General features: G+C 39.9%; 1 protein-coding gene across 2 annotated transcripts; it reads right to left on the reverse strand.

Annotated features, from left to right (window-relative positions):
• tfr1b (transferrin receptor 1b) lies at positions 1-19695 on the reverse strand. 2 transcript variants are annotated; one of them, XM_063206652.1, is made up of 19 exons: positions 19531-19695; positions 17440-17490; positions 15911-16124; positions 15561-15771; positions 15093-15239; positions 13886-13973; positions 13677-13796; positions 13127-13222; positions 12542-12681; positions 11514-11683; positions 10912-11031; positions 10462-10547; positions 10280-10343; positions 9067-9134; positions 8903-8973; positions 7943-8027; positions 6416-6646; positions 3475-3639; positions 1-2469 (listed from the first exon to the last, which is right to left on the reverse strand). In XM_063206652.1, exons 2-19 carry the CDS (start codon positions 17482-17484, stop codon positions 2227-2229), a joined length of 2364 nt encoding a protein of 787 aa, XP_063062722.1. In that variant the 5' UTR covers positions 17485-17490; positions 19531-19695; the 3' UTR covers positions 1-2226. The 2 variants fall into 2 exon arrangements, with proteins under 2 accessions (XP_063062722.1, XP_063062721.1); XM_063206651.1 differs by lacking the exon at positions 19531-19695 and adding an exon at positions 17538-19523.
• Between the last annotated feature and the right edge of the window lie 155 nt (positions 19696-19850).

The raw sequence follows: 19850 nt of genomic DNA on the forward strand, positions 1-19850 counted from the left end.
TAGCTTTGTCAAGGTTTATTGTGAATCGTGAAACAGAGCAAGATGTACAATTTAGAGCCAAGTAGAAGAAACAAATTCAGATACAAAGTTGGTTTCCACGCCAAGTAACAGGCAAGGTACAGAAAGAAACGATTCCATTGTATATGTCAATAAATGTTGAGAAATAGTACAGAAAGCATTTGAAAAGAAAATCACATTTAATTTTAACTGAGCAGATCATTTCTGAAACAGAACATTAACATAGTTATATCACTGAAGATGGACAGAGAATGCTTGGACATTCAAAGTTGTTACTACAATAAGTTCTAACAGAGCACAGCAAAGCAAGGTATAAAGAAAAGTTTACAGCCATATTGTTTTTCGGACAAGGATGGTTCCACTGTTACGTACACATCTACATAACAGGCAAATATGCTGCAATATACTCCTACACAGTACACCGATCTAAAAGCATCACAACGATGTGAAGAAATATGCACATCACAAAAAGCTCAGGAAAACGAGAAATAAATACATGTATAAAATATTCTGGGAAAAATTTCCCAATTATTTGATCCACCCTACAAGTGAAATATGAGGGACACTGCCCCCGATATATACACGCTGGTAGGCAAAAACTACCATCAACACTTCACATTATGGAAGACACTGCTCCCGATAATGTTTTGGGATCAGAAATATCAATGTTCCAAAAAATTGCTTGGTCACAGAAATGGTTAAAAAGGAGCACTTTTTGGGGGGGGAAATGGCCCTAGATTCTTCACTGTTGTGCCTTGTATTCCAGTCCCATATTGATTTCCATGTACAGGTTTGGCATTGTGATCTCAGTCTCCGCCTGTAACAATATTGGCACCAGCTCACCATAAATGATTTCTCTGATTGGAGCATTCCAGATGCCACGAATGTAATCTGATTTAGGCATTTATTAAGGTAACAGTTGAAGTGCTATTTGTTGCTTGTATTGCAGATTGAAATGCCAGATTAACCGGATTCAAAACACAAATCACAACAGCCATCACAAATCAGTTGAATGTAGGGCCATTTCCCAAAAAGTGTAATGTACCTTCAATATTTCCGAGAAAAAGTTTTACAATGTTTTGCCACCACCCGCAAAGTGGGGGCAAAAATACCCCAATTACAGCATTTGGTGGCACCAGGTTGCTCAAGGAGATATCTTTTTTTATTTAGCCTCAGACAAGTTCATCTTTACCCCTCTTAAACAAAGAAGCGTTTCAAAGACATAGCTTCCATAAGTCAATATGAAGCATCTGCCTAGCTCAAAAAGAACAAATAAAAGTGCATTTAAACTCAATGAGTTGGGTAGACCATCCATTACCCCACACCCAATACCAATTTCTAGTAACAGCTGTTGGTAACACGTATTTCCATAGCAGATGCTGCTTTTTCTTAAATAAATCAACGGTATAACCGTCACAATTATGGAAGACACTGCTTCCGATAAATGTCCTAAAATAAAAAAGTAAAAAAAGTACTATTTATAGTGAGCACTGTCACTGATAAATAAATAGATAGATAATAAATATTACATTATATGGGTGAGGTTTAGGATTTACGCATTTCAACATGGCAAAGGCTAAAAGGTCCCCATCGGTCGGGCTGTCGTTTGGTTTACAGAGATGAGTATGAACAATGCAGTGAGGTGGGTTGTGGATCCCCTGTCATCAACCAGTGTCAAAACCCCCATGTACAGTATAGCAAGATGTAACCTTCCAAATTCCAACATAAGCACACACGAATCCCATCAAATACAGCAGGCTAAAGACAGCTTCAGGAGAAGCGTTATGCAGACAAAATTTCAATACAAAAGATCAAAGATTACAGTGCAAAGGAAAAACAAACGGCAATAAAAGATTGTAAAAGGAAAATTCCCTCTCGACCAAAATAATCTCTTCAAAACGGTGTAGCATTTGAAAAAAAACTTTCCCCATGCCTTCCACATCAGAATGGGTATTAGATTTTTTTTCTTTCGAATTCTTTAGAAACAATTTGATATTCCTCTTAATTATCGTACACTTAATTGGTGACAAATGGGTTATGTGACCTTATGCATGCAACAGGCAACATAAAATGCACACCAAATGTAGTATTAAGTGCCATTTTTGGTGTACTGCAGAAAAAAGTAACAGCTGACTTCCTGAACCAACAGGAATGTCAACAACAACCTATTCTTGATGTCACAATGATAAGTGCAGGGCTTACATCTCCTTATATCTCATTATTTAGGTCCCAGATGGGGCCGGCGAGGTCGTTAGCACAACTCTCAATGGTCCAGGTGATGAAGGCGAACTGTTTGGGGAAGTCCTGGGCCCTAGCCTCGGGGGTGTTCAGTTTGAGTGCGCTCAGGTGGTCCAGCAGGGCTTGAACTGAGTGCTTACCAGAGCCAAACAGGATGTGACGGAAAGGAGCGTCAGTCACAGACACGTACGGGGACAGCAGATTGTGCTCCACCTTAAAACGGTCAAAAAAATAAATACATTTAAAAAAAGATGCATTATGACTGGTAATTCAAAATGGTTACATCGAGTGAATCCACATATTCATGAATGAAAAATAAAACTTTCCAAGTCAAAACCTGGAGATTGATGGTGGTAGTAAATATTCATGCAAAATATGAAATTTGGTCAATGTACAGCAGACATTTTGGAAATAAGCTACTAATATTACACACTAGAATTTTAAGAGTTACGGGTAAACGCTTATTTGGACAATGACAATAAACTGTCCATCCAAACAAATTTTAAAATGTTCCATTTCAAATTGTATTAAGGATAGCCCCTTGAGATGAATCATCAAATTTTCAAGGGGGTCCTTTGATAAAAAATATCAGTGTTCAGTTTTAAAGCAGACAAGTGCAGTAACTGGGCAGTCATGGGTGAGCGGTTAGGGCGTCAGACTTGCATCCCAGAGGTTGCCGGTTCGACTCCCGACCCGCCAGGTTGGTGGGGGGAGTAATCAACCAGTGCTCTCCCCCATCCTCCTCCATGACTGAGGTACCCTGAGCATGGTACCGTCCCACCGCACTGCTCCCCATGGGGCGCCACTGAGGGCTGCCCCCTTGCACGGGTGAGGCATAAATGCAATTTCGTTGTGTGCAGTGTTCACTTGTGTGCTGTGGAGTGCTGTGTCACAATGACAATGGGAGTTGGAGTTTCCCAATGGGCTTTCACTTTCACTTTCACAACTGCATATTTTGTCAAAATTGAGTTTAAACTGAAAATTGTCTTCATTACACCTCCTTTATATTGTGCCAAAGCCTTATGGTTAAAAAGTGCCCCGTTTTAGAGATACTGGCATGTCAAATCTGCAATAACTACAATATCCAACCTAATGCCAAGGCTTTGAAGACATTTTTCTCATTTTCAATGTTAGCGTAGTTGCAGCACTTTGCCTTTGTAGGGCAGAGTTAATTTGATCACTGATTAAATCCAGCCATTACAAAATGTTTCCGCTCACCTTTATGATGCGGTCATTGAGAATGCGGCACATCTCCTTGTCCTCCAGATTGCTGTTGCCAATGGACTCTGCCAAGGCTCTGGAAGCACGTCCATAAGAGCCAAGGGCTGAACCAAGCCAGCCCACAGATAAAGACTTGAGCAGAGCTGGATCCATCCCGGGAGACTGCACAAAGTGTATTAAAAAAAATGATATTCTTCATCATCATCATTTTTCACCTTCATCATCATTCTTTACCATCATAATCATCATCATTCTTTACCATCATCATCATCATCATTCTTTACCATCATCATTCTTTACCATCATCATCATCATCATTCTTTACCATCATCATCATCATTCTTTACCATCATCATCATCATCATTCTTTACCATCACCATCCTTTACCATCACCATCCTTTACCATCACCATCCTTTACCATCATCATCATCATCCTTTACCATCATCATCATTATCATCATCATTCAGTATATGCAATTCCCTCTTGTGCTCACTTTTGCCCTTTAACTTCAAATACTTTACTAATGTGATCATGAAAATGTTCATCAGCATCATCAAGCAAATCATTGGGTTTCCTTGTTTTTTGGGGTTTTTTTTTTTAACCATGGCGGTATTAATATAAGGGCTAACTCCCGCCCTCCATAGTCAATTGCTTTTTCTTTTCTTTTTTTGGCCAAAAGCTCTCAGTATCTTCTGCCTGAGGGGAGCAGCACAAAAGGATGAAGTTGGTGGGAGGGATCCAGGAGCATGGAGTTGGTATTGTTTTTGCATCTACTTGCTATGAAGCTGTACCAGGATGTTTTTTTGAAGTTGTTGGCAAAATGTACTTACTGACAAAAGCCTTCAGTTTCTCAGAATTCCCTTTTGTGCTTTCTTGTAAACCACAGGGCCAGGGTCACTGATATATTGCATATTTGTCTACAGGGCATTTTAATCTGCTAGTTTGGCCACTTAAGTTGCCGGTATTTAAAATATGCTGACGACCTGATTTGGGTCCATTGGTATTGTATGCAATCTCATTGTAGGCGAGTACATTTAGGGTTTAACCCCAAAAAAATTGATACAAAAGTTTTTTTTATAGATTCTTTTACTATTGGACCTGCTAAATGACATACTAAAAATCTAGTAAAATCTGACTTTGGGAAATGAGTTTTTTTCAACATGGCTGCCATAGGCTTATTATAAGGGTTAAGAGACACTCTAGGTGAATAGGCCAAAAAAACTAGCTTTCCGATATCACCATGAAACGTAATCCGGTGATTACTCACATATTTGTGAGAAAAAAATGTATTGCAAGTTTTCTGAAATGTTATGTTTTAATATGGTAATTGGACTATATCTAATTAAATATGCATTAAATTTCAAAATGCAAAACCTCAAACCTCATCTGAAAAAGCCAAGCTCAAAATTACTCTTTTATTTTGTTTCTAGTAAGCCAGAAGATATCTTCAGAAGAGATTATGGACATCTCTTTTTGTTTTGTAGTAAATCTAAAAATCTTTGTGCAGACACACCAGCTAGCATTTTTTTTTCAAAACATGATTATTTAACATCTCTCTTAGATAAATAATTGAGTTTTATGTGTCTCAAGTTCTTCCAGACATTCTTTGAGTCTGGTGGTATCATTGTTAGCATGTATCAAGGGCAAGGTCAGCTGTCCTCAAATCATAGCCTCTCCACAGAGGTGTCCTAAGGGCTGGTGCTGGGACTCCTATTTGCCATGTACACCACATCACTGGGCCATGTTATCTGTTCTCACAGCTTCTCATACTACTGTTACACCGATGAAGCACAGTTACTTTGTGCCAGATGACTCCATGGTCACACACATTTCCGCTTGCCTCTCTGAACTATCCACAAGTATGAAGGAATGCAACCTTCAGTTGAGCCTCGCCCAAATGCACTGCTGGTGATCCCAGCCAAAAGATTTAGGTTTCCATGATATCGAGCTCAATATGGATTCTGCTACTGTTGCCTCAAATAAGGCCACAAGAAATCTAGGTGTCATTGTCTAGGTGTCATTGTTGATGACCATCTATCATTCTCTGACCACATAGCCTCAGTTTCCCAGTCATGTCCTCTTTCTCATGCCCTAATTGAATACAAGGCCCTGACCCTTGCCTATGACGCTACAACAGGCCCTACTCTGGCTTACCTGAAAGATATGCTAAAGCCCTATGTCCTTTCAGGACATTGTCTGTCTCCAGTACCAACCGTTTCACCTTGCCCTCTACTTACACATGTAGTGGCTCCTGTCTATTCAGTTCAGCTGCTGAAAGACCCAAAATACCTAGTGACACCATGATTCATCACTGATGATGTGCCGTGACAAACAGCACATGGATATTATCATAGCAGTAGTGTCTTTATCCACCCAAACAGCACTCCAAACAAACAGATCCTGAAAACATGTTAGTTCATGCCAATGTAATTATCATGTAGTAACCTTTATTTTTAAAAACTTTGATCTTGAAAATGACACCTTTCCTGAAGTCAGATTTTCCTATATTTTTAGTATGTTATTAAGGACACTTAGAGGTAACAAAATCAGTTGAAAAACCTTTTGTATCAATTTTTTTGGGGTTAGGTCTTTTTTTTGCATAGATGTACTCGCCTATTGGTGTATATTTACAACAAAATGTGAGAAAAGACACAGCTCTGTGGGGCTTCAGTAAATACAGTGTTTACACATGTATGACTGAGGTAAACTGCGCTAGTTTGCCACGCAGGACCACAACCTGCAACCTACAAGTCAACGCTTCAGTTAGGGCATGGAAGGGACAGCACAATACCGCTGAGCAAAAGGTTCAGACCAATAACTCAGCGCCACAGATACTGCATGAGGCTTCAGAAGGGAGGTTTACTAATGTTCTATACCAAACTGAAAAAAAGGCCATATTTCTGAAAAAAAAAAAGTATTTTCAAGCCTTGCTTACCTTCTTGAGCTGGTCCACACTCGCGTAGACCTCGCTCATCGTCTTTCTGATCTCGACTCCGTAGCGTGCCACATCCAGGGGCAGAAGGTGGTCGTGGGCCAAACGGACAGCCATCTGACCGGCCACCTGACCAGCCATTGCCATATAGTCAGCCAGCTTTGATCCCGTTTCAGCATTAAGGTGGTCTTGCTCATCCAGTACAGTGCCATAGTAAGGGTAGTCTTCGTTTGTCTGAGTTTAGGAGCAAGGATCATGACAATTGTTAGCTGTCAGCTGTTTCTACTTTTTTGATCTGGTCACCCACACTTTCCTCTTGATTGTACCCCATAGATAGATTACCATACCATGTTTTGGTGCTTTGGTGGTATGGACATTATAACTCACCAGACATAAAACCCCATTGAAAATCAATGGAATATTAGGTCTAGTGACTTAAAATGCACCAAAGCACCTAAACGTGGTACAGTATGGTAATCTATGGGGTATAATCCTTTTCCTAACCAAGTATCAAACACTGACATATTATTTGGAAAGTACCAAATTTCAACAAATTTCTTTCCCTTTTTCTAGTGTTGCACTGATTAATCGGCTACCGATTATGATTGGCCGATATTGGCTAAAACTAGCCTGGGCTGCGTTTCCCAAAAACTCTTAAGTAGTACTTAAGCCTAAGAAGTACTCAAGTATGAGGGGCCACCTAGGCAATATAGCAGACAACTGAAAGTTTATGCATACGATAATTTTATAGGCCCACATACAATATTTTTTTCTCGTTCATGCCATTAAAATGCTTGTTCAAAGTGCATGTGCTAGGTAAAATAGTTTATGTATAAACTTTAATAATGATGTGAGACCTATTCTGATATATTGCCTAGGTGGCCCCTCATACTTAAGTACTACTTAACGTTTTTTGGGAAACGCAGCCCTGATCGGAATCAGCTAAATCATGCCAATTTTTTTGAAGGTGCCTACCTATTGACCGTTTATTTCAAGTGACAAGTGTCATGTATAGACTATCCTTTCTAATACTTCAGTTTCATTTAAATAGTTTCATAATTGTATGCAATAATTTGTCTCACATTACACTGAATAATACTGAAGGCATATTACCCAAATTTCTAGTCTGCTCAAAAAGGCCTATGTAATATACAGTATGTAACTTTCAAACTGAAAACTCTCAAAAACATTATCAAAACATAAAATTCATAAAGTATTGAAGCAACACTGCACTACACTGTAAAATAATTGACTTTTACCTTTCTCTTGTACTTCTAGCCATTCTCAGAGTCTGGCAGTGCAAATTTTACCTCCAAGCTGTCATACAACATTGAATCTTATGGGTCAAGATAGCAGCTAGTTGGACTCATAACATTCAATGATAATTAAGAGAAAGGCTGAAATTATAGAACAAAGGTAAAAAGTCAATTATTTTACTGAATGAGAGATAATGAGCTTATTTCCAGATATTGTGCAGTATCTTTACCCATTTAGCCTTACTAATGCAACAGAGTAGATGCAATCACATACCCCATGGAAGCCAAAGGAGATGGATGGGATACCAGAGAGAGCCAGAAATGAATAAGCAGCATCGTCCAGTTTCATATCCTTCAATCTGGTGAAAAGACAGAACGACACAATGGTGATTTAGCTGTTGGTACTCACTCAGACAGCTCATACCACAAGGATGAACAAAAAAGCTCCAGCAAACAATAAATAAAGCCTGAATTACTTTACTATGTTAGGCTGTGCAATTAATCACATTTCAATCTACTGATCTCCGTACTCATACAATTGAGTGGATTATTTGCCACTTTTTTTTTTTTACGAATGTTGAAACCTTTTTGTACTTCAAGCAAAGCCTAAACACTGGGAAGCGAGCATTATTTACTGCAAACATTAGTCACAGTCCATAACCAAACACAATAAATGACAAGGACGTGCAAACTGGCAGACGTGATTTTGGGCTAATGCACAGCATTGTAGAAGGATTTGTAGGGGGGAGCCTCTTGGTCTTCCCAATTCCATAAGAAAGTGTGATGTGTTCGCTAATGCAGGCTAAACTATAGGCCTGTGTGTGCGTCGGATGATGGACTCGTGCTTTGATTCACATTTCAAATTGTCCCCGTTATTGCACCAAATCATACTTCATACCCCTCTATAAACTCCATTACATTACATTCTCACGCTGAGGGCACTTTAAAAAAATCCTTCCATTTGTTCAGTGGTTGCAATCGGAGAGTTAAAGTTAAAATGATAGCAATTAAAAAAAAAAAAAAAAACCCACGTCAATTGGACATATGCACAAGCAAAAATAACCAGGGAGTTAATTGGGTTTTTGGTATTCGGAATGAATAAATTAATAGTTTACATGACTGCCAATATTCAGTTTGAAACCGTAATGTTCGCTGCATGCTTACTGCACTCATTGACAAATATTTTATTCTTAATTGAGCAGTCCTATTAGTTTTCGGTACTTGATGTACTTACACAGAAGACTCCCAGTTCGCCCCCTTGGTGTACTGATCAAAGAGAGACTTTTTGGCAAGAGGGTTGTTCACCTAGGGGGGGGAAACAAATTGTGTTCAGGTAAGTCTTTTAACAATGCGCTGTGTGCATTTAACATGTGATTCCATCACTCATTTAAAGATTACCTTCTTCAATGTCTCTTTGAGGAGATTGTACAACAATGGACTAGCAGACGCTTTGAAGTTCTGGCGACCTGAGAATACAATTTGAACAGAAACAACGTCATTATCCATATTAGTGCCGCCAACTTGATCTCAACTGCCACCAGCAGTTTTGGTGTCAAATTTGTCTTACTTAAGCCAAGCTCAAACTCCACGACTATCGGCACAATTCTCAGCTGGAACCCGCCCCTAGGACAATCGGTGGAATGTTACCCAGCAGGACCATTGCAAGCGTTTGACGAGCAAGATTTCCTTATTGTGACCGATGTTCTGAGATAAAATTTTGCTGGTTCAAAGAGTCGCAGATCACAAATCCTAAATATCAAACATTAAATCGAAATAAAACTTAGGGCATTATCTCGGGAGTTTACGATCAGGGATAAAATAGACAGTTGTGATTCTCTTTATGCGTGAGCCGTAACCCGACGTCAAAATCGGGAGTAGTGTAATTTGAGCCTAGCTTAAAGTGATCCTGTCCCATTTTTGGAAATAAGCTTTTTTACACCTCTCCTTGAGTTAAATGATTAAGTTGGACCTTTCTGTACTTCCTGACATTCTCTGAGTAAGGCAGTGCACATTTGACCTCCATGCTAGCAATTAACATTGAGTCCTATGAGACCAGTTGGCGGCTAACTGGTCTCATATAATAGGACTCAATGTTAAAGGCGTATGCCACTATTTTGGGACTTAATACAGTTAAAATCGTTGGCCAGCGTTTATAAAGGTGGTAAAGTGTTTTATTTTTCATGTAAGCCATTGTCTTGCTTTAAGACAAGTTAAAAGAGGGAGCATGTCGCTAAGCTAGTGAAAGTCAATGCATCCGTGTAGCATGCTACATGCTACAGTGATCCATTGACTTTCACTAGCTTAGCTACATACTTCCTCTTTTAACTGGTCTTAAAGCAAGACAACACTTAACATGAAAAATAAGACACTTTACCACCTTTATAAACTCTGGCCAACGATTTTAACTGCATTAAGCCCCAAAATAGTGGCATACCCCTTTAACGGCTAGCTTAGAGATAAAATGTCCACTGCCATACTCAGAGAACGGTTGAAAGTACAGGAGAAGGGTACGACTCAATCATTTAACTCAAGGAGAGGTGTAAAATGAGCGCATTTCAAGAAATGGGACAGTATCGCTTGCAGGTACCAAAAAAGATTGTTTCTCACTGACCTGTGACAACTCCATCTAGACTAATGTAGGTGACAGCTCTCATGTTCAGCGATGTCAAGTATCCCTGCAAAGCGAAATGGAGAAAAAAAACACACCAGTGCAGTCAACAACAAACAAACAAACAAAAAAAACTCCAGACATCTCCAACCTCATAATGAACAGAGTATGACTGTTGTTCTCACCTCCTGCCACTCTGTGGATCCCACGTTTCCATAGTCACCACCGCTCCAGCTAGTGAACACCAAACTCCTCTTTAAGCTCAGGTGGTCTGTGAAAACAGGGGAAAGGGCCATTTACATCACAACATTTACTCAATTTTGTTGCCAGAAGATGAGACATTAATGGTTGCATTCTGAATTGTTTTGAGGGAAGAATAAACTGAAAAAGCTGAGCATTTTATGTGCTATTGATATTCCCCGAGTCCTGGGAATGCTCGTACAAAGTAAAATATTAGGAGTACGAGATGAAGACTTTAACAATGGACTATGGATTGCTTTAATTGTAACGCTCTGTAATGTTGAATGCCTCAATTGTTCAAATCCATTCACACATCCGTCATCATGATACAGATGTCATTCATGTGCTTTAATAATGAAATAATAATAATAGAAAAGAATGACAAGATTCGCTACCTTTTCGGACCATCTCAGAGACAGCTCTGGCTATCTCCACCAGCAAGGTGGTTCCGACAGTAGACCTGGCAAGACCAGGCCCCCAGGAGTCCCTCTGTGCACCGAGTACAACGTAGCGATCTGAAGGTATGCAACAGAATAACTGGTCATTTCAGCACTTTGTGAATGAAATACTAGTATATAAACCAGAGGTTCTTTTCTTTACTCAAAGCCCTTCTTATCATTATCTGAGAAAAGCTTGCTCGAGTCATTAATATATGCCATTACTTTACATGGGGACCTGAAATGTGCTTTAATTTCTGTTATCCTGTTGGAAGTGTTGCTAGGATTCTGTTGGCCTCATTATAATATTCACAAATATAATTTTGCCACAACCTCAAAGTAGACACATTTCCACTGACCCCCTGCAATCTCAGACAAAGCCTTAAGGGCCTGGACCCCAGGTTAAGAACCAATGACATAAACCACAAAAAAAAAATCCATTCGCCCACTTATACACACTGTGAAACATTACATATTAAAAAAAAAATCCAAATATTTAAACGTGTCACATAAATGTCCTCAGTTAACACTTAAATTTTACAATCAAACGGATGCTTTACCTGGCTCCTCGTTCCCCTCGATCACCCCAAACACATTGTGGATGGTGGTTTCAGTCAGGACGTTGTTAACACTGACAGTCACCAAGTCCTCTGTGCTTCCCAGTTTGTAAGCTCCAAATCCAACCATTTTCCCTTGGAAGTTTTCAGGAGCAGAATCACCACTCATCTTCCTGAAATTTTGAGGGAACCATGATTACATTTCGGTGCACTAAGCAAGAACACCCTCAAGTCCAAGGGCCTGTTAAAACATACCCGGGTATTTTGATAAATGAAGACCATTCTCTTCGTGTGTATTATTTTTTTTTAAACTCTGGCTAACGTTTGTAAATATACAGAGGTAAAAAAAAACTTGAATGCCACTCTCCTTAGCGCACACAGGCTAAACATATTTATGACGGCTCTCGGCAGCATTATATTTATGCAGATTTTGCCGATGGTGTGAACTGAGATATATTTTGATAAACGCAGGGAAGGAAAAAAAAAGTTTATCAAAATACACGGGTATGTATAAACAGCGCCCAAACAACACAAGCTAAGAACAAGAGAGACATGCAGTATAATAATAACAGCGTGAAGTATTACAAGACTAATAGTAATCTATAGGGCTGTAACGATACACTCAACTCACTATTCGATTCTCATCACGATTTTTGACCAACGGTTCGATACACCCCACGACTTTTAAAATGTATCTTTTTGAGGATCGTTTCTAGGTAAAATAGGTTACAAGTGGTTACTAAGAATATAATTTTTTTTTTTACAAATAATAATGATATTGATTTGAAGCTTGGAAGCACCATCACCTCATGTCATGTGGTTGTTTTCTGAATTGAAAGGTAACAGAACTTTGAAAGGGTGTATCACGATACTGCCTTCTTGTATCGCGATACAGTATCATGATTTCTCATTTCGATACAATATTGTTACAGCCCTAGTAATCTACAACTACAAAATAAAATGAAATGATACAAACACAGAGCAATTATATTAACAGTGGGTAGTGATTACAAAGAACAAGCAGAACTGACCTGAAGATTTCCTTGGCCATATTAGCGGTGATAGTCTGTGCCAAGATAGAGGGAAGGCCTGAGGAATTGGTTGGGGGAAACTGGGTGTGTTGGAAGGATGGAAAACCTGGGGTGTAGGGATCACCAGAACCTAGATGCACCTGGGTACACACAACACAATATATCACATTACATTACACCTAGCTGATGCCTTCATCCAATACAGTACAGTACAGAGTATTGGTTTCAGTCCCTGGAGCAGTGTGAGGTTAGGTGCCTTGCTCAAGGGCACTTCAGCCTACTGTACAGTCATCCCACTGTACAGGGGTTACTAAGAAGCTGGTGCAGTAGTAAACCAGGTTAAGTTAACCATGTGGCAGAGGTAAATCACCTACTAGAAGAGCCTGGAGTCCTCATTTTCTGAACTAAATAATGCCTGTGGGTATATCTATTAGCAGGTTTGCCACTTCCTGTAGCTTAACTAAGTGTGGTTTATCACTTAACCATGTTCATAGTATACCCCCCTGAACCTTGGGGCACTGTTGATAGTTGACCAGTGCCCCAGTGTGTCACATTTTAAGCCCTTATAGTGCTGGTTTAACTCACATGCCCATAGAGTTCTGTTGAGCCAGCAATGTCTTGGTCGGCAGGATCAAGATAGATCAATGCGGCACTGGCACCATATGTAGCTGCATTGGCAACCTGGCAAAAGAAGACACTTGTTATATTTTACATGCTTAATACACAATTGATCTGAAGCAAATCACAAAAACAGTTCTCATGATATGACCAAAAACATGAAATTTCTGTTTAATCTTTGCATGAGAGGGGGCATTTGATTTTACAAAGCCATTTGATTATTTTCATTTGATGCAATTTGTTTACAATTTCATGACGAGTAAATAAAATATGGATTAAACCTAAGATGGGAGAATAGTAAAGTGTTCCCATGAGACCATGCTACGGTGAGATCACACTGTAGTAAATTCAAATTAAATCTTTGTCATCATTAGTCCCTTCAAATACATTTGGAACCAAAACCACAAAAGACACCTTAATTTCAGGCACATAATGATCAGGGAGAGTTCAGCACTGCCCTAATACCGATAACGCATCAAATCACTGGAGAGAAAACACATGGTCAAATCTTGTTTACCTTCTGTGCATAGCTCATCTGGCCAGCCCTTAGCAGCAAGACACTGCCCTTAAGGTCCACCTTGTCCTTTATGTCAGCAAGATCTTTCGCTGATCCATAGTTGGCATACACCACTCTGCCCTGAAAACACACATTCAAAACAAAGAATAAGACACAAAAAAAGAGGAACATTCTGGTTGATGCAAAAACATTTACGCAGAAGTTCCTACCGTAACGTTTCCAACTTCACTGTAAGCCAAGAAACCTTTGGGTGTTCCAATTTCGTCTGTTCCAAAGAGGACTTTGTTTGGGTTTTCACTGAAAGGCAAGAACACACCCACCAGTCAACACTTAAACTTGGTACTAGAAAAGAGTTTTGACATTTGAAGATAACGTGACATTAGCAGTCATTGTTTAGAAAACTACTTTTGGACCAGCGTTTCTTGAGCTCATGAGGGTGGTGGGTGGTGTGTGTGTGTCAAATTTAATAAGGTTGCAGCCACCTCAGAAAGACAAAAAAATGCAGTGTATGAGACAACGCAAACCAAAGCGAACACAATACAGCTTTCGTCTATACTGTGACAAATCATATGACTCAAGACTATGCCTTCAGACTTTGTGGTACCCAGAATTTAGTCAAACTTAAAGTCAACTTCATTCGAGTTATCTTAAGCTTAATTCCAAGAATGGCATAACGCTTTATTTTACACCACTGAAGGAGTGGTACAGTACCGCCTTTAACGGACAGTACAAATGCAGCATAGATCCAGACACTCACTCAACATGAAACCCCAAACAACATTCACGCTTTGTTCAGTTAATTCTAGTTTTCAGTGAGCAGGTGGATTGTTGGACAGTTGCCTGAATCCAAACAACGGCAATTTTTTTTTGCAAAACTCAACCATCTATATTTTAAAATGTGCAGGGTTACTAGATTGGACCATTTCAGACGACCATCTGCAGGCAAAAAATATATATTGGCCAGGTTGTGTGTACATTTTTTGCCATATAAAGTCAATATAATTTTGTTCAAACTGGGAAGGATTCAGTCACAAGCAGGAAATCGGAGTGCTTCCGGGTTTTCACCTTTTTATTTACCTTGGTGCTTATCAGTGTGGGGGCTCTAAAAGTTGGTCCAGAGAAAGAAATTCTGAGGTAATAAAGGTTAAAAAAAATGTTTTATTGGGTACAATGCCTACACGTTTCGACCCTCATGGCCTTCTTCAGGCCGTATCCTAAAGAAGGCCATAAGGGCCGAAACGCGTAGGCATTGTAGCCAAATACAAAGTACCTTTTTTTTTTTACCTTGAGTGCTTCAGAATTTATCTATCTGGGCCAAGTGGGAGAGATTCAGTGTCTGCAGGCAGGTTTTGAGCATGTATTGGGCTGGAAATAATACGAAAACCCTGGTGTTGTGTTCAACCCCCATCCGCTTACCTTGACTGACGAGGCAAGTTGACAGAATGCTCGTTGGTCCAGCTGCGCATGTTGAAATCATTGAAGGCGAGTAACACTTTGTTAGCAAGCGTGTTATCGCCATCACTTCCTGCCTCATGGGACTCGGTTTTTGAGAGAGTGAAGTCACTAAGCAGGAAGAGAAATTAACTTTAGGTTATTGCCCATTCCCAAATACATACAAGTCTGAAGTCTGCTGAAGAGCGTGTAGCTGAGATCAGCCCACCACTACCCAACAACTTGACTAAGCTACAACAAGTTAGCATGGCTAATGGGTTATTTCCCATTCCCAAATCCATGTACAATACTGCCATTTATGGTGCGTCACTGCCATAAAATACCGTAGAAGGATGTCCGAACAGTCAGGGAACGGCATTATGACCCCCAAGAAATACATGTCGCCCCTTCCAAAAACAGCACCCATCAAACACTTAATGTCAGGGGGAATACCTGATTTTGTTCTTTAAGGCATCTTTGTCTAGTTTCTGTTCTAGAAGGCGGACGATGTCATCCCAATTCAAACTTGGTAGTACAACGTCCTGACTTGGGGGTGGCAAAACGTCCTCAGTGCCCGTTGTCTTCTCCCCAGTAACCGCTGATGAAGTTGGGCACACCACAGTCGCATCTGTCTTATTATGGCTGACATAGGCAACTATGTAACCTAAAAAAACATTCGGAAGCAGGCAAGAAATCAGCAAACTCGGTTTGCATCGAGGAGTCACGCAAGATTCATACATATTTGACTCTTTGAAAAAGATGAAAAGAGAATGGTTTTGAAGGGATGTATGTATTGTATTTACCCAGAAAGAAGATCAGCAGAGTGCCTAGCACCAAGAAGATGATGTTCTTGTGGGTGAAGAGAGGGTTTTGGATGTAGGGCCTGGGGGCCTCCACGTCATCAGGGGGACCAGCCTCATCCTCGCCGTCAGTGGACAATTTCATCTCAACACCACACTCTCCATCAGTGTTTTGGGCCAAGCTGAAGCGAGTATACGAACGAGGCTCTCCATTGAACTGCAAGGGAAAAAAAAATAGATGCCACATTTCGTTAGGGTAGACCCAACACACAGTTTGCCATATTTTACTGTTGGCTTTTAATACGAATCCATTACATCTAGAGGTGCTCCGATTGCTCGGCTGCCGATCATGACCGGCCGATAATGGCCAAAAATAGCCTGATCGGTGATCGGAAAAACATGCCGATCAAAAAACCGATCGAGAGATATTAAATTCCTCACGCAACCATTTGCCTTTACACCTGGCGCTGCATGTAGGCGCTGGCTCTGCACAGCTGCAACTGCACCAAAAGAAGGCATCTTTGCTTGTCTATAACTTTTCGCCATTCCCCCCTTCATTTCCACAATTCCTAACCATATCTGCATCAACAATGATCTGATTTTCCGATCCATGCGCCGTTTACCTGACAATGTAATTTGCGATTGAGTACTCGCCAGTGAGCCATTTTACGTTATAGCCTGTGTAGCCTAGTTGCCTCGGTCAGCACGCGACAACTTCACGTTGTCAGCACAAACATGTCAACGTTATTGTTTTTAAAGTTGTAATTGGCAGTCAGTCGATTAGTTTGATAGTCGCTGAAACACCAAACGGCGACAGATGTGGTTAAAACTTGAGAGAGAGATTCAGAACGGCAGCGGACCACTGCAGCTGTGGACGGTGACAGAGAGGGGAGGGGCTCTCCTCACGAGGCTGCTCATTTAAAGCGACAGGTTGTTTTTTTCTCGTATGTGGAAGACTATTTGATGTAATGTTTCAGTTTCAATTCAATCTTAAATAGTTTAGTTATTCTATGCAATAACGTATACATTGATTAATACTGTAGACTGTATTACCAACACTAGTCTGAAAGATAATAATAATAATAATAATAATAATAATAAAAAATAAAAATAAAATAATAGCCTAATAATAGACATGTGCAAATTAAGATTGATTGGTTTATGGGCAGAAATGGTATTCAATAAGGATAATTAATAGGCTATTAAAAAAATAGGAAATCATTGTTGTGATCGGCAATGATCGGTAATCGGCAGATAAAGATTTTTGGTGATCGGTATCGGTGATCGGGCCAAAAAATGGTGATCGGAGCACCTCTAATTACATCCATTGCTTAACCTGTCCAGGGACTTGTTTTACAGGCCCAGGGACTGCAGATGGAAATTAGCTGTATAAGCTATAATCTGTCACAAGCCATATTTTTACGTTTGTAAACAATGACTATTGTGCATGGTTCCTGTTCCTGAACTAAATTGAATAAACTAAACAAAAAGTCACTACATCCAAAAAAGTGTCAAAGAAATACGTTACCCACCATTTTAGAAATTGATGTTTTTGCTTGATTCATTGTTGTTGCCATCCGGACCTAAGACAGACACCAACAAAAGGTTTTAAATAAGTCACACCAAATACCGTTTCAGCTGTTGGAGTGGTCATATTGTCATCCAGACCACAAGCGACCAAAGCTACCAGAGAGATGGAAGTCAGTTGGTCTCCATTAGAGACCTGGGCAAGTGCAGCAAAAATTCGTGATTATAAGTCAGTTACAGTGGGATCAATTCCGCTCTACTAAACGGGCATGCTTGGTGATGGCAGTCCTAAAAGGGCATGGCAGCCTAGAACCTTAAGTCAAACTGATATACCGGTGGTCTGAGCCCTCATCCTTCTTGTGATACTCTGTGAAGAGAGTTGATTGATAAGCTTCAACCAGTATACAGAGGCACTTTGATTGACATGGGTTAAATTATGGCAACTTGTCGAGACTAGTGGCTCAGAAGAACTTCATAGCGGCAAAAACCAGGATACGGGGTAAGTAGACACAAAAGGATCACTTAGTTATCTGTATTTAGTTTACCAGGAAGTAAAAAAAACTACAACGCTTTCTCTAGAAGTGTCTGTTGGGCATAGGTCATTTGAAAAAGTAAATTGAACAGAAGCACACATCTACCGAATGACAAAATTATGGACAAAACTCACTCGTGCATCGTTACAGTGTAATGGCATCAGTACAACCCATATCTTGTGTTCACAGAAACAAGACCAGATTGGATCAGAGTAGTCTTCCTGACTGGATTATGCAACCTCATTGTGATAAGCATCATAGACAAAATTTGCTGTACCGGTAAATGATAGGCCTATTAGAGCCAGCAGGAATCTGCTTCCTCATGCTTCGATGAGCCCTAGCTTCCGTGCCTATTGTCTCAAGGACAGACAATGGTAAAATAACAATGGTAAAACATTTCCTGGAATAAAATTCCAAGAAAAGAACTTGCAAAACCTGCTTATTGTTTACTAGACCTAGCCATTGTTTATTACAGTACAAGGAAATTGCGACAACAGAGCATCATAGACCACTTGGAAAATCATTTTGAGCAATTATGTACACATCAATAATACTAAAATAAATCAATTATAATGTATTATTGTATGAAATGTTATATACTTGATACTATTATATGCAATTTAAAATGTGCCATTGTTCCTTAGGACCTGAAGAATACCTGACCTGACCATAAAGCAGACTTGACTTGAAAATATAAATCAAGACCCAACAGCCATAATGCAGCATAAACCGGCCGACGGGCGGCACTGCACTGTACATGAAAGCCCTGGAGTTCTCAAGTCAGTAAAATTCAAGTGGTATTATATTTCAGTTTTCTACACCACGTGGTGCCTAGTAGTTACCACAGTACCAATCAATGCGTTTAGGTAGAGATTCCAAATACAGAGCTCAAATACAGACTTACATGAGCCCTACAGTTGCGATAGTACTTTAAAACGTGTTACAAAACTGAAATTATACACTAAAAGGTTAAATCTTTCCATCACAGCCAAGGTCAAGAGCTAAGCAGGAAGTGGGCTAACCACGTTAGCTGTCAAGTCGCGCCTTAATGCACTGCTGTTTGCTGAATCTGACAAGGAAATATAGGGAGTAGGGTATACCTGCAAGTAGCCTGGTCAAATTAACCTTCAACATATTACAGAAATAATAATAACAATACAATAAAATAATAATAAAAACACCTGACCCTTGAGGGAACTGAACATCCATGCAGTCCACGTGAATTGAACAGCACTGTCAATTGGTATGGGGCTGATACGTAAATTTGACCATATGTAGACTGCACATAGTACATAAAACAATTAATAAACATTTATAATAAAACGTATTCCATCTTGTGACCTTCCACATGCACGCCGTGCGTTGCTTGAGACCATTATTACTGCATGGAGTGGGTGACAATATGGAGCTGCCTTTCAGACTGAGGCACAGACATTCATCAATTTTAATTCAGATTCAATTCGTCTAGTGCTACTCTTTATGATATCTGAAATTACAGGTAGATGTATCTTTGTCTAAACTGATTCTCCCCATTTTTCGTAATGAAAGAAGTGTTGCTATTACCTTTTGAAGAGTTACTGGTCTTTGCACTTGGTCACCACCTTTCACACACAGTCGCCTCCCAATTGGCAACGATGTCTTCTATTCTCCCGGTCAGTATTTCGTTAATTTGTCCTTTCGTGCATCCGCACTTCAAATGAATGGCCGCCGCACGCGCACCGGTAACGACTTGATTGCCCGCAAAGTTTCGTGAAGAGGCGTGGAGTTGTTATTTCTTCATTTCCGTCACTTCCCGCAGCACGTAGGCACATTATGGATATGTATATCATGTGCTTAAATCTGTCTACGGGCATATTACCATCCACATGATGATAGAAGCTTTT

This window comes from Engraulis encrasicolus, chromosome 9 (genome assembly GCF_034702125.1).
Source record: "Engraulis encrasicolus isolate BLACKSEA-1 chromosome 9, IST_EnEncr_1.0, whole genome shotgun sequence".
Classification (NCBI taxonomy): Eukaryota; Metazoa; Chordata; class Actinopteri; order Clupeiformes; family Engraulidae; genus Engraulis; species Engraulis encrasicolus.